General features: G+C 43.8%; 1 protein-coding gene across 1 annotated transcript in view; it reads left to right on the top strand.

Annotated features, from left to right (window-relative positions):
- The window catches only part of fam53b (family with sequence similarity 53 member B), a 17,771-nt gene extending 8,907 nt beyond the window's left edge, over positions 1 to 8,864 (top strand). The window contains exons 3-5 of the mRNA XM_017433361.3: positions 14 to 68; positions 1,806 to 2,569; positions 7,805 to 8,864. Coding sequence (XP_017288850.1) covers positions 14 to 68; positions 1,806 to 2,569; positions 7,805 to 8,125 — 1,140 coding nt within the window. The 3' untranslated portion in view covers positions 8,126 to 8,864. The remainder of the gene's footprint in view (positions 1 to 13; positions 69 to 1,805; positions 2,570 to 7,804) is intronic.
- The last annotated feature ends 5,426 nt before the right edge of the window (positions 8,865 to 14,290 follow it).

Below are 14,290 nucleotides of genomic sequence, written 5' to 3'. Positions count from 1 at the left end.
CATACTACAACAGATCCAGGCACACACCATGAGCCAGGGTGCAGCACTTTTCTCTTGTGGACTCATGGGTAAGATTCGATCAGTGTGCTCACTTTTATTCCAGTAATCTTCTGGATAAAATCCTCTGTTTCAATTAATATGTGTATTTCTTATCACAAACTGGACACAACCTGTATGATTTACACTCAGAATGATTTTCTGTCGCTTGTCGAGGCCTGAAAGTGTTCGGTCTTGTTTCTGGTTAAGAGGTGCTTGTGTTAATGTAATATCAAAGGAATTGTTGGGAGAATAGCTCTAAGCAGTCGCCTCCGCAGTTAGTTGAAAACACGAAGTCATGTGTAACATGTCTGGCAGGTGGTTTCACCTACATTAATGGGTTCAAGTGACTACATGTTAGCAGTTTATTGTTTGCAGGAATCTCATGACGCTCCTGCACACCTGAAGGAGTGTGCTCTCTCTATGAGGTTATAATTACCGAGGTTCATTATTTGCAATAAACTTTTCTATTAAAAAAAATAAACATGTTCTCTTGTAACTTGGCACTCAGTGTCTATTAACAGCCCTGGCAAAAAAAGAAAACCTCACCAGCAGGCCTTTTGTTCTTTGTTTTGCTTACGTATTGTTGATGGTATTCGGTGGATTTTATTGTCAAGGGAAGAATAGACATGGACAGTTGCTTTGACGTTCAGCTACTGACTCAGAGTTGACTAGCTAGTTCAGTCGGCTAACCCCTATTCAGAATCAGAGCTATATCTGTGACGATAGTTCCAGGTACTTTCCAGACAAGGCACTGGCAATGGTGCGGCAGACGGCAACAAGAAAATACAATCAGCTTTAATCAGAATCCATAGTGAGTCAGCTGGAGATCGAGCGTTTTTCCTTTTCCAGTCAGCTGTGCATGCAGACGGTGACACCGAAGCACTGCCTGAGGGACAGAGTTTATTTTTAACACAAAGCAGTGAGTAGTGTCAATAGAGTATGGATGCTGGGTAGGGTTGGGGAATCTGTAGGCACCTCGTGATTTAAAGTGTTTAAAATCCAGAGGACTGCGATCATAAAACAATTATTGATGCATATCAGTTGTTCTAAAATATAAAAAATGATGGCTTATTTTACATAAGCAAATACTGATTATATATTTTTATGCCTATTAAAAAGCACCCAACATCATATCAACAAAAACCCTATTAATCACAGGGCAACAATTAGCGTAAATGCTATCATAACGTTAAAAATGCAATAGAAAAGCTAATGCGGTTAGCATTGTGTTTATCCCAGAATATTTATATGCAAATCAAAAGTTTCAAAGCCATTACTAAAACCAGTCTTGTTATGATAAGTTCAGACATATTCTTCAGGGTTCAGTGAAGAAAAAAATGAAAAAGACTAAAAAAATAACCCCTATTACAGAAATCTACGGTAGCTCTAATAGGACAAACGGCATCACGCAGCAGCTATGGTGACTCTCTTGAAGTTGCAGAACAGATTAACTTAAACAAAATCAAATGTTGACATTTGAATTATGTCCATTTAGAATGTCCCATTACTCATATCTATATTTGGAATAGAATAATCCTTTTTTTGCCCCTCAGTGGGGAAATTTAAGTCTATCAGCAGTAAAGTGAACAAACAGACTAATGGAAGCACAGAGGATACACAATAAAATTCCTCACGTGACCAAAGTTTTGAGCAAGAAATCTGTAGTTGTGAATAAATAGTAAATACTTTTAATAAAGTATCTTATTAGTATGCATCTAATTTTTCAAAAGGTTTTAATGACCTGACTCTGGTCCGTTTTGTTCCAGGGACCAGCCAGTGGCGTGAGGTGGGTCACAGCTGTGCGTTGCAGCAGCGGCCCGTCAGAACCAGTCTGGAGAGCCTGTGGGACGTCCTGCCCGAGGTGCACAGAACTTCTGTTCACTGGGACTGGGATGTTGGCTCCACGTCAAGCACAATCACCAGCTTGTTGCAGGACCTGAGCCTGACCGAGGCTGCCTCCTCCCACTCGACCGCGCCCCCCAGCAAACGTCAGTGCCGGTCCCTGTCGTGCTCAGGCGAGCTCGGCGGCTGCCGCTCCACCTGGCGGCCCCAGGGCTCCCGCGTGTGGATGGCCGTGGAGAAGAGGCGGTGCCACAGTGGAGGCAGCGTCCAGCGCAGCGGCGTCGGAAGCACGCAGCTGGGCTTCCCGGCCATGCAGCGCAGTTCCAGCTTCAGCCTGCCCGCCTGCTCGAACCCCGTGGAGCCGCTGTGCTTCACCCAGCACTTACCAACACCGTCTGCCTTCACCGGCGTCACCCCCTTATCCCCGATGCGCCTCTCGTCCGAGCCCTCAGCCCAGCCCCTCTACCTCTCTCATGAACAAATCTGCCTCCCCGAGGCTCGAGGACCTTCACCACCCAGCTCCCCTGACTCCACTCCAGAGCTGGAGCGTCGTGGCGGTCAGGGCGGCCTGGCCCGCAGTCGCTCACAGCCATGTGTCCTCAACGACAAGAAGATTGGTGTGAAGCGCAGAAGACCAGCCGACACACACAAACAGAGGCCTTCGCTGGATCTGGCAAAGATGACCCAGGTTGGTTTCTGATATTTGCAAAACATGTTGTTTTATCTCGTGTCTGTGTGTTTGTTTGTCTGAACCACTGAACAGATTTTAATAAAACTTTCAGGAAGTAATCAATTTACAAACTACAACTGATTGCCTTTTGGAGTCAACCTGATTCAGGATGGCTGCCACAACAAAGCAAAATTAACAAATGCAAAAATGGCTTTAACTAGGTCAGTGTTACAGATTTTGAGTTAAAATTTGGTGTGGTAGTAGCTGAGATTGATCCATAACCTGTACTCTGAGTGCTAACAGATTACACAAGTAAAATATCTCATGTAGTACTGAGCAGATTTTATTGAAACTTTTACAAAGTAGTCATTGGGTTGACATCTACAACCAATTAATGTTTGGATTCAACCCAATACAAAATGGCCACCACAGCTAATCAGCCTTAGCCGATAGAAAAATTACAGATATTGAGCTAAATTTTGGCATTAACAACACATATTCCTAGTTCTAACGGATCGCTAGATATCACAATAGTTCATGACATTACACCTTTTTTCAAATTTTGACCAAAACTTCATCATTTGTCAACATAAGATGATCTTAATCTAAAACTTTGGCACGAAAGGCAGTCGGTGATATGCATTCCTTCAAGTTAACGCTTGGCCTTTTAATAAAATACAGAACTACTTTATTTGACTTTGAAAAACACAGCCCGTTAAAACCATAATTTTGCACCTTCTCTTTGTTAGACGATAACTCCAGAGACAACATGTGGGGGAATTTATTGGTTGAACTCCACAACCCTTTGTGCTCCAAATAATCACTGTCCAGGAAATGACTTTTACAGCTGGAGCCTCTGGACCGTCGGTCTCTGTAACATTTACTTGTTACTTGTTACACACTGCTGTTTGGGGTAATTTTCACCGTTCGTGATGGGAAAACAAACCCTTCGCAGCAAAGGTCGTGCACCAGTCTCCTTCAACACACCTCAGAAAGTTTCTGTCGGCATTGATTGGTTCATGCAGGCCTGTTCAGGGTTACATTCCTTTATGAGGGTGTGTGTTCACGCTTTCGTCTGAGGAGAAGTATGTTGTGTTAAATTTGTTATTGGGGAAAGACAGTTTGATCAAAGCAGAAGTTTAGAAGGCGGTATTTAGCTGTTTTGCTAACAGATAAACAGGGTTGACTCTGATAGTTGGTGCTAAAGTTTTGAGCAAAAGTCTTGTGCAATGAGTAGCATTTGGAGAATGTGTTTAGAATGACTATCAGCCACAATCATACAAAGAATATCTATAAAATAGACTGAATTATAGCTGTTTTTGTGGTTTCGAAAGTTAGTTAGCTGTGGTGACCATCCTGAATTGGGTTAGCTTCAAAAGTTTCATTAAAATTCATCCACTGGTTCATGAGATATTTTCCTAACAGACAAGTGAAAAACAATTATTGTCGGCTTTCGTCTTGTGGGGGACGAGAGTCTCTTTTTGAAACTCTCAGCTTAGCCTCACTTCTACAGTTGACCAAGTTTACCAGGTTTAATCTGCACGTCCCGGCAGGCGTTCCGGCTCTTTTGCCCAACAATTACACAGCAAGGTTTTCACGCACAACACCGGCCGCGCCATAAACACAGAGCAGAACCCGGCCCTTCTCAGAAAGTCACCCAGAGTTCAGCGGTGTCTTAACAACTGCGCTGTTGTGATGCGACAAGCGGACGCCACGCAGGCTTCAAACAGAGACAAGGTCAGCGTGGAGAAAACCAACAATATTATGATAGAGCAGAATCAGGGTGTCGAGATTGTTAGAGGCTGATCTTTCCTGCAGCTCGTGCATTGTTCTAGGCATTTTTGTTTTTGAGGAAGGACATTGGCTGTCAGCACAAAAGGACAAAAGAAAGGCTTTAGTTATTAATTACATTAAAAAACATTAAAACATTAAACATCTCTCATTGTAGTTTTCATCAAATTTTGAGAGCAGTCAGCACTCTTATTATAAATTGGGGGTGACTCTCAGTTACTACCACACCAAAGTTTTGCTCAGTTCCAGTAAAACTGATCAAGCTGTAGCTGTTTTTGTTTTTGCTAATGTCGATTAGCTGTGGCAGCCATCTTGAACTGGGTTGACTCATTAATGTGGTTACTTTCTGAAAGTTTTACTAGTCTGTACAAAGTTTCATAAGATACTTTGCCAACTACACACAATCACACACAGACACCAGCAAAAAGCATTATCGCTCGGCCTTCACCTGAGGAGGATAAAGATGTTTAGGCGTGATGACAGGATAAGCTCAGTATCCACTCGGTTCTGGGACTCCATTGTGCTTCATGTGGGGCACCTTATCAGCATTCAAAGTCACCTTGCTGTTCAAAGATCGCCCACAGTGCTGAGTTTCTGAAGCGTCTCGTCGTCCACACACACACACACACACACCGGCGGTGTAATTTACTCGCGGGGAAACTGCTACCTGCCGCGTGGCCCGGCGTCGTTCTTTAAATGTCAGGAAGTAGAGCAGTTGTGGAGGAGGTTATGGATCGCCACGAAGGAGGAGGCAGATATTTGCGGGGTGAAGAGATATTGATTTCTGTAAATTCAGCTCACTGGGTGGATCGCTGCCACAGCTGGCCCTCATGAGCTATTGATCTGATTTTTTATGGATGAGTCAAGGTCAGTGCGGATGAGGACTCCTGCTGTGTCACGGGCACAGCAGCAGGAACACGCTGCCATTATGACCATCATTTAAATCTTCTGTAGTTGGCTCTTATAAGACCTGCTGTCAACGAAGGTTTTTGTAGCCCCCTTTTCAAGAGAACCATCCTTTGGTTTCTGATGGTCCAGACTACTTACACTCTTATCAGTTTGGTCCCATGGTGGGAACCACAAGTCAGACTTCAGGGTCTGGTGCCAAAAAAGACCAACAAAATGATCTTTTATCCACTGCAACCCAAAAGCAAAGACCTTTGTCACTTCTGCTTAGTAAGTAGATCGTAACTTTGGTTTCACCCTCCATAAACGTGTCTTTGTACTTCTGTGTTTATTGAACAATAAATCTTTTGGTGAACAATGTGATCAGAATGAAACCGAAAACTTCAAATTTCTGTCCGCAATAAAACAATTAAGTCTAGTTTTGAAATCTATTGTTTAATTTTTTTTTTATAGGAACTCGACTGATTGAGTTCCTATAACAGAAGTCAGCGGTAATGTTGGACTCTTACATCATTTTTCACATTAACTAACTTAAAATTAAATTAAACTTTGTTAAAAAAAAATCCTTCTAAAAGCATGAAGTAATGCCTGTGTTTATCTAAACTTTCTGTTTTCGGTTTCTGTAGTTAATACATAAACAAGCCATTCAAGGTCAACCCCAATTCTGAAAAAGTTGAGACAAAGTAAAAAAAAAAGAAACAGAAGGCAATGATCTGCAAAACTCATAAACCCAATTTTTTTTCACAATGGAACATAGTAAACAGATCAAATGTTTCAACTAAAAAAAATTGCACAATTGTTTTTGGAAAAAAAAATTGGGTAATTTTGAATTTGATGGCAGCAACACCTCGTTAAAAAGTTGCTTCGTGGTTACCACGGTGAAGCACGTCCTCTTCTTTTACCAGCTCTGTGAACCTGTAGGAGCCGAGGATCAGTTTTTGGAGCAAAATGTGGACGGCGCAGTGAGCCGTGTTTACAGACAGCGATCCATGGAGGTGTTCCTGAGCTCATGCAGTGATGTCCAGAACAGAACCAGACCTGTTTTTAAAGCGGTGCCACCTGAGGGCCTGAAGATCACGGGCGTCCAATATTGACTTTCAGTTCTTGTCCTTTGAGCTCAGAGATTCTTGAAATCTTCTGATGATATTATGAACTGTAGATGAGTGAATTAGTGTTTTATGACTCTTACTGTAAAATACTGATACTGCAGTTGTAATCATCAAAAGCCTGCAAATGTCACTCCATATTTGAGAGGGATTTACCCACGGTACATCCAGTCTTAATGAGTTAAACCATCAGAAGTCTATATGCAAAACTGCACTGGTTTTAAAATACCCACCTATATCTAAAATGGCTTCAACAGTGTCTCCTTTAAGATTTATGGCTGTGTGACTCCTTCCATCCATGGTTTGCCTGTTGCAGCTGCTGTCCTTGGACTCATTTTCCTGAAAACTGGGGGTCTTTAAAACAAAGACTGCATTTAATTTGTCTCCAGACAGATTTTACGACTGTTAAATTGACAAATAACATTTGATTCAGACTTCTCTAACTCTGTTGTACTAAGTAGTAGAAAGTGCTTTTGTTTTTTGTGTTTTTTTATCTTTAAACTTGATGCACCTTTTTATTTTCCAACAAATAGTAAAAAAAAAGGATTCCACTTGATTCTATTGATTTTTTTGCAGCTGCACTTCTTGAACTTGGTAGTGAGCTGCGTCTCTAACAGACCCATGCCTTTCATGTGTTACATAAGCACACCAACAGGAGGTTTTTACAGAGGCCCTATTCTCTCGCCTCCCTCCGGCTCGACATCGGTGAGGCATGAGGCAGCTGTCCGGCCTTCTCCACATTAGCTGTACAGATTGGATAAGCCTCTGTCGTAAAGCTTCTCAATCCACCGCGCGCAGCTGTCACAGGACTCGCCCGCAGCAGTGTTGGCACATGTGGATTTGCCTAAAGAAGTTACTGAGTTTCCCAGATGTATGCGAGCATTGTGCAGGGCCAGAGTCAAAAGGCCAGCGTGAGTGACGCGGGCCCTCTGGATGTCTGACCACTTGCTGCGTGGGTTCTTCTCAGATCAGATCACAGCCGTATTTTATTTTCCAAGATGAGTTATTGTTCTTATCGCCAGCCATCGAATGGGCGGTATCTGAGCGCGTTTATGTCAGTTTGTCTGTGGCGTCGGCAAAATGTCTAATGAAACAGTGGATTCTCTGATGTACATCTACACGATTAACTTTAGAGTCAGTCCGATTCAAGATGGCTGCCACAGCTAATCTAACTTTGCCAAAAAAATGCTATAACTTACTGAAAATTACAGATAATGAGGTAAAGTTTAGGTGGTAGTAGCTGAGAGTCATCCTCAACACATACTTTGTGTTAATGCTTTCTTTGAGATGTGGCTGTGGCGGCCATCTTGAATTAATACTATTATGAAAGGTGGCAAGGGATAGCCATTCCTTCAAGGAATGGGAGACCTTTTAATTTAATTAACTTTAATTAAGTGCCTTCATGTTTTTTTATTTTCCTCTAAACAAAGATGTATCTGTCTTTATACAGAAGCTTCGGAACTTCCACAGCCTTAGCTGCCCTGGAATCACGGGCGACAACCTCAGCGGGTCAGGCCAGGCGGCGCCCACTCTCAGGTGCAACACAGACGACCTGTCTGAAAACGAAGACGGCTCGGAGGACGTTCGGAGTTGGCCCAAAGACTGCCATCTCACCCCGAACGAGGCGGACAGGAGCTACACAAACTGTCACGACTCGGGAACGACCGGCGGGAAGGACGGCGAGCCTCTGTGGGCTGGGCTGTGCAGCACGAGGCGGGACGTGCACCAGCTCGGAGGAGAGCTCGACATCGAGCAGATTGAGAGGAACTGAGCTGCTTTCCTTCCGAGGGAAGCTAAATTAAAGGACTGGACGTTTATCACCAGGTGGTACAACAAAACAGTGCTGATAGTCTTAAGGACAAAGCAAGTTGAGAGCTCCTGCTGAGAGCATTCCAGGGCTTGTCTTTTTTTTTTTTTTTTTTCCTTAAGGAGAGACTGACCAGGAGTTTTATGCTTTAAATGTCCATGTTCGGGGACCTGAGTATTCAGAAGCGACTCCCCCCACTGCAGTTTTTGTCTCAGGAGAAAATGGAAGTCAGGGAAGATGGATATGAATGGAAATAAAACTGATAAATTTAAAGATATTGTAACCTTAACCCAATTAGCCTACTTGTGCTTTGTTTGGAGAGAATTCACAGCAGGCTTGTATAAATTCTCTGCACTTGAAAGAGTGTCTTTTCCTCTGACGTTCTTCACCAGCACATAGGTACACGATGGAGAGAAACGGACACCACTTAAAGAGCTACTGTTGTTTAAGCCTCTTTCACCCTTACTGAGCAACGAGCTACACACACACACACACACACCCCTATAAAATATACTGAAGAGCTTAACGTACTCTGTAGCTTCAGACTTACCTGTGAGATCTCCTCTCCTGAATGTCTGAAACGTACTTTAAGATGCTAACAGCCTTAATATTCTTTCTTTTTACGATTTGTAACAAACTTATGTAAAACATGAGCATAATTTCTATTAAAAAAATAAATAAACGGGTTTAAAAGAGTCATTTATAATCACGTTATTTGTCCTTGCTTGTTGTCACCCGCTGCTGAAGGCGAAGCAGCGATAATGTTTTCACCCATGTCTGTGTGTAGCATTACAGAAACATCTCATGAACCACTGGACGGGTTTTAATGAAAGTTTCAGAAAGTAATCAGTGGATAAACATCTACAACTCCAATGTTTGGACTCAACCACAGCAAATGGACCTTAGCCAACACAAAAAGGGCTACAACTTGGCCAGATTTACAGATATTGAGCTAAAATCTGGCGTGGTTGTAGCGGAGAGTCATCCTCAACGCATTCTGAGGTCGAATGCAGCTCGCAAGATCTCACAATTTTGTATGAGATCGCACACAACGTCACATTTGACCAGAAACAGCTACAACTCCGCTAAAATGAGTTCAGCCAAACCAAACTCTGGCACGACAGAGTTTTAGGCGGCGGGCGATATGCATTCCAATAAAATCTGGGTTGCCAGCTCTGGTCCGTCTTGTTCAGATGCGTCTCAGTCGTTCAGTAAATCAAATGAAAGATGCAAGCGGGTGTGAACAATTTCTCTGGCTGGCCTAAATATTTGCCGGGTTTGACATCCTGTCTTGATTTTGTACGAAGTTTCAGTACGTTACTTTATATTCAGCCTAACTGCTTTAAAGTTTACTTCTGTTTCGTGCTACTTTACTGATCAGTATTGTAGTTTTACTAGATAATCTGTAGTGATCCTATAGATGATAAAAAAAAATCAGCACAACTGGATTTACTTTTCATACTTTTTACTGATAAAACCTGACCACTTTTCAGGCAGGACTTTCTCATAAGCTCTTCTCAGCGCCATGGAGGGGGAAAATAAAAAGCTCTTTATGGCAATCAGCAAAGAGCGAGAACATGCATTAACAGCGAGGTCATTGTCGGAGATGTCTTTAATACAACAATGCACACTGACCCAGTTAAGTTGCAGGAAAACAATTGCAGCAGCAAGAGTGGCGCTTCTGATGGGACTGTGTTTGTGTGCTGAAGCGAGGGACTGAGTAAGGGGAGGGAAGTCCGGTCCCTTTTTCTTTTTTTCTCGATGGCGGGTGGAGTGGTGAAGCCGAGCGATGGTTCACCCCGAAGACCTCGCTCCCTCCCCGCTTTGGGAAACAAAAGGGGCTTTTTTCTCTAAAGGAACAGTGACGTGGGAGGCAGCAGTGAATGTGGGCCATGTGTCAGGGCTGCTGCTGCTCCGTTTGTCTGCTTCCCCTCCCCAGCTCTGGTACAAACCTCAAGAGTTTTAGCTATTCTTGCCAGCTTTCTGATTCACTACTCTTGTTGTGATTGCGCTCCCTTTTCTGCACGTTCACACTTACAACCATGCTTGACATTCTTTGAAAGTACGAGGCACCTCTGGTAGAACAAAGTCACATCATTAAAGACCGGCTGAGTAATTTAAAGATTGCTCGACGTGCCATTCTCCAGGCTCAAATTCCACACCAAGCCCATCTGCAGGGACTTAAGTGGCCTGCGAGGCCAGTGCATGCTCTGGTAATGGATTATTTTGTTGCCCTGTGAGAATTTTTACACTTGCGCCGTGAGGTCACATTCGCTGTGTCAGCCGCCTGTGGCACAGGCAAACGCCACTCGCTGGTCCTCTTCGTGTTCTGTGTCACGAAGGAGACGGTGTAAACACGGCCCTTGTTAAACGTGCTGAGCGGCAGACTGACACACCGAGGGCCCCCGGCCTTTAATCAGTGAAGTGACAGGAGTGAAAGGAGGCTGTGTTCTGGGAGCAGATAGGCGTACGACAGGAGGGGTGGGCCATGCCAAGGTTCTGCGCCGCGCTCCCCCCACGCGCACCGTGGTCACTTTTGAACTGTCACAGGAGGTTATGCACGGTCTTTTCTCCTCCAAGCACGATTCATAACGAGCTACAGCTTTTATCCTACAGACGCAGCACGTCCTGACGCAGACGGAGTTGTTGGTTCCTTTACGGCTCCGTTTGTTTTAAAACCTGATTCGGTTAAAAGCAGTTGTCTAATATATATCTGCATGGCTTTGAAAAAAACATGACGAGAAGTTGTTTCTTTTACAAAGATATGCTAAAATATTGACAGATTTGTTGGTACCATTAAAAAGACTATTTCAAACTAAGTGTTTGACCTTAATTAGCATCACAGAAGCCGTCAAGCTTTTCATCAGCCTATTTACTGTAAATGGAACAAACCTGACACTGAGTAGTTCGTTATCCTTGTGTGCACCACGCTGAACTTGGAACAGAAAAAGCAAAGGCGAGAGGCTCCTGCGACCACATGTGCCCAATATTATTAAAAAGTCTAGGGTTCACGAGGCTGTAGCCAACCTTCCAGGATGTGGACGCAAGAGGAAATGCAATCCCAGGCTGATCAGACGGATAGTGTGGATGGTGGGAAGAAGAGCCAAGAAAACCATTCAAAGCCATTCGAGCTGAACGTAAAGGTCAACGTGCGGCACTTTCTGATCGCACTGTCAGTCGCAGTTTAAATCCTAATGGACTCCATGGAAGAAGACCCAGGAGGGCTCCACTGTTGGCAAAAAACACAGTAAACAGCCAGACAGGAAATTACCAAAATACATGCTGATGGCCCCAAAGTTTATGGGAGAAAGTTTCGGAGCCTGATGAGACAAAACTGGAGCTTTTTGGCTCCAGTCGCTTTAGCTCTATGTTCACAGAAGCTTTCAAAGAAAAGAACACCATACCTGCTGTGAAACACGGAGGGGCTCAGTTTTGTTTTGGGGCTATTTGCTGCATTTGGCACGGGGAGATCCTTGAATCTGTGCAGGGCACAACAAAGTTTCAAGACTACCAAGGCGCCCTGGAGCGAAATGTGCTGCTCAGTCTCAGTCACAGCTCATGGGTCCATCAACAGGATGATGACCCTAAACAAACAGCTAAAAGCACTCAAGAATATTCTGTCAGTTTATTAAAATGGGCCTCCGTGAGCCCTGATCTGAAGCCTGTGGAACGTCTATGGAAAGATCCTTCAAACCTGAGGCAGCTGGAGCAGTTTGGTCAAGAAGAATAGGAATTTTTTTTTTTTTTTTGTGGAAGGATACCTAACAAATTTGTCTGCGTCTGTATGTATTAATGCTACATGACTAACATCTCTGCGATGTGATTTGCTTCACATGTGCACAAAAAAAAACTTAAGTAGAAAAAAAATAAAACATGTTTATGTGACGTAAACAGAGTGTTGGCAGTAAGTCTTAAGTTTTCCCACTTGGCAGCTCAAACGCGGCCAGGGTGAAGGACGGCTTTGCACAACCACGAAGCCGCAAAACATTTCCAGTTGAGCAAGTGAAGTTTATTTTCTTAACATAAAAATTAGGGGGAGAATATTCAAAACACAAAACTCTGAGTCATGTGCGAGTTTACCAAACCCATTCCAAGTATTGTATGAAGAGAGCAGGTTCAGTCTGTGTTGCAACAAACAGGAGAGGTTTTTTTTTTTAATAGAGATAACCCTTCCACAAGAAGACTAAGGTGTGACAACTCCACACGCAACAAAAACAACTGGATAACCTCAGAGAAAGGAGCCCCAGGAGAACGATGGTTGTAAAATTGAGGTCAGCTGTAAGCCTTCAGGCTTTCTGAAGACAATTGGTTTACACTGCGCTGACATATGATCACCATTTTGGCTGGATTACACATGTGACCAGTTATGGCATCATGGGGACATGTTTTGTGTCAGGAGAACGATGTTTAAGAGACGCTTTGGTAGGCAGCTGAGGTGTCACGTCCCTGGAGGGGGGCTTGTGACGACTATGGCTGCATTTGAGGACAGACTCCTCTGTGTTCGAACTGGAACGCTTCTTGGATTGCTTGTAAAGACGGTCGGGGGTGGGGTGGGGGCTGGATTGGGCTTGGAGGCAGCGCTAAAAGGGAGGAATAAAAATCAACTTTGGCTCAAACTTGTTTTCTCTTCGGTTTTAAAACCTCACACCTCTGAGGGCTGTTGGCACGGCTGCTCTCCAGGGAAAGAGAGTGATGAAATGTAGGGGAAACCATGAGGCTTGGCATACGAGGGGGCCTCTCTGCGTGGACTGGCACTCCAGAAAGGAATCGGGCGGGACAAATAACCAGCTGCTATAAAAAACAAACAAACAAGTGCACGTTTCCCCGGATAACGGTGCACTCGGTGGTGCAGGTGTGCCACGGCGTCTGGTCAGCTGAACCGCCGTTTCCTGTCAAACAGGAAGAACCAAACGAGCCGAGATGAAAGTTCAAGGTAGCACACAGCTGGCAGTTGTTTAGGTGGGTGAATGCAGGTGTGTTACAATAGCAGCAGTGTGTGTGAGATGTGTGAGAGGAGTCTAACCCAAACAGATGACATACAAACATGCCTGAACGTCAGCTCAGACAGACTGCATCAGCGAGTGCAGGGAACGCTCTGCAAACATGCATGCAGATTATCATCTCAAGGGCTTCCCCTTTAAAAGAAACGTGTCTTCGTTTTACTTCATAATCATCCTTTTCACTCATAAAAGAGATTATGTAGTAAATAGCATTAAAAAGCTTAACATTGCTTGAAGGAATGCATATCGCCCGTCACTTCAAACTAAAATCATCTTCTAATGAGAAGTGGTGAAGTTAGAGATGTTATAGCTGACTTTCCATCCTTCAAGTGGCAGTTTATACAAGATAAAACATGACATCATCAGCATATAGTGGTTGTAGAAAAAGAAAAGAGAGCAAAAGGTGGGAATACATGTTTCTGTAGGACTCCAGAAACCAGCGTCTAACTCAAACGTTTGCCATGAAAAAAGCTGATTTAGTAGGAATTATAATTTGCCAGAAATAAAAGAACAACAACAAAAAAAACCCCATTAATAAATGGGTTTTCATCTTTTCTGGTCTGGTTGCCGCTAATTACTGTAAAACATCTTGAAACAGGACTGAAGAGACTTTTTTGTGTTCCACAGTTTATATGAAGAGGCTGTAATTTTGTTAATACAGAAAAGCAGGAGCCTGGAAACAAGCATTAGAAGTACGGCCGAGCATGGATCCCATTCACTCGGTGAGGCTAACTGCAGTTAAGTATTCAAAACAACTTTGATGCAAATAAAAAAGGTACAAAGGTGGCACACTGATCCATAAATCATCTTGGAAGGCTTCAGTTGCTCAAGGATCCAACACTCTGTCAATAAAGCGGCAATGAGGTCATACGTGTCCAGACATGCCTCCTGAAAATGAGGTCATCTGTTATCTGAAGGGTAATTGAGCTCCGCAGGCTGCAGCGACAGCGAACGAATCAATGCGCCGGACCCCTGAACGAGCATGTCACTGTTTACCTAACCCGGCAGCCGGCACCGGTTAACTGTTACTAATTTGTAACTCGTGTGAAATGGGTGGATGACCTCAGGCGGGCCTCAGAGGTGTGGTTAACAACCAGCCAGAGCTGGGTCATGCGATGTGTTTGTATTT

The sequence above is a fragment of the Kryptolebias marmoratus genome, linkage group LG17 (assembly GCF_001649575.2).
Source record: "Kryptolebias marmoratus isolate JLee-2015 linkage group LG17, ASM164957v2, whole genome shotgun sequence".
NCBI lineage: Eukaryota > Metazoa > Chordata > Actinopteri > Cyprinodontiformes > Rivulidae > Kryptolebias > Kryptolebias marmoratus.
This window is presented reverse-complemented; position numbering and strand designations above follow the sequence as displayed.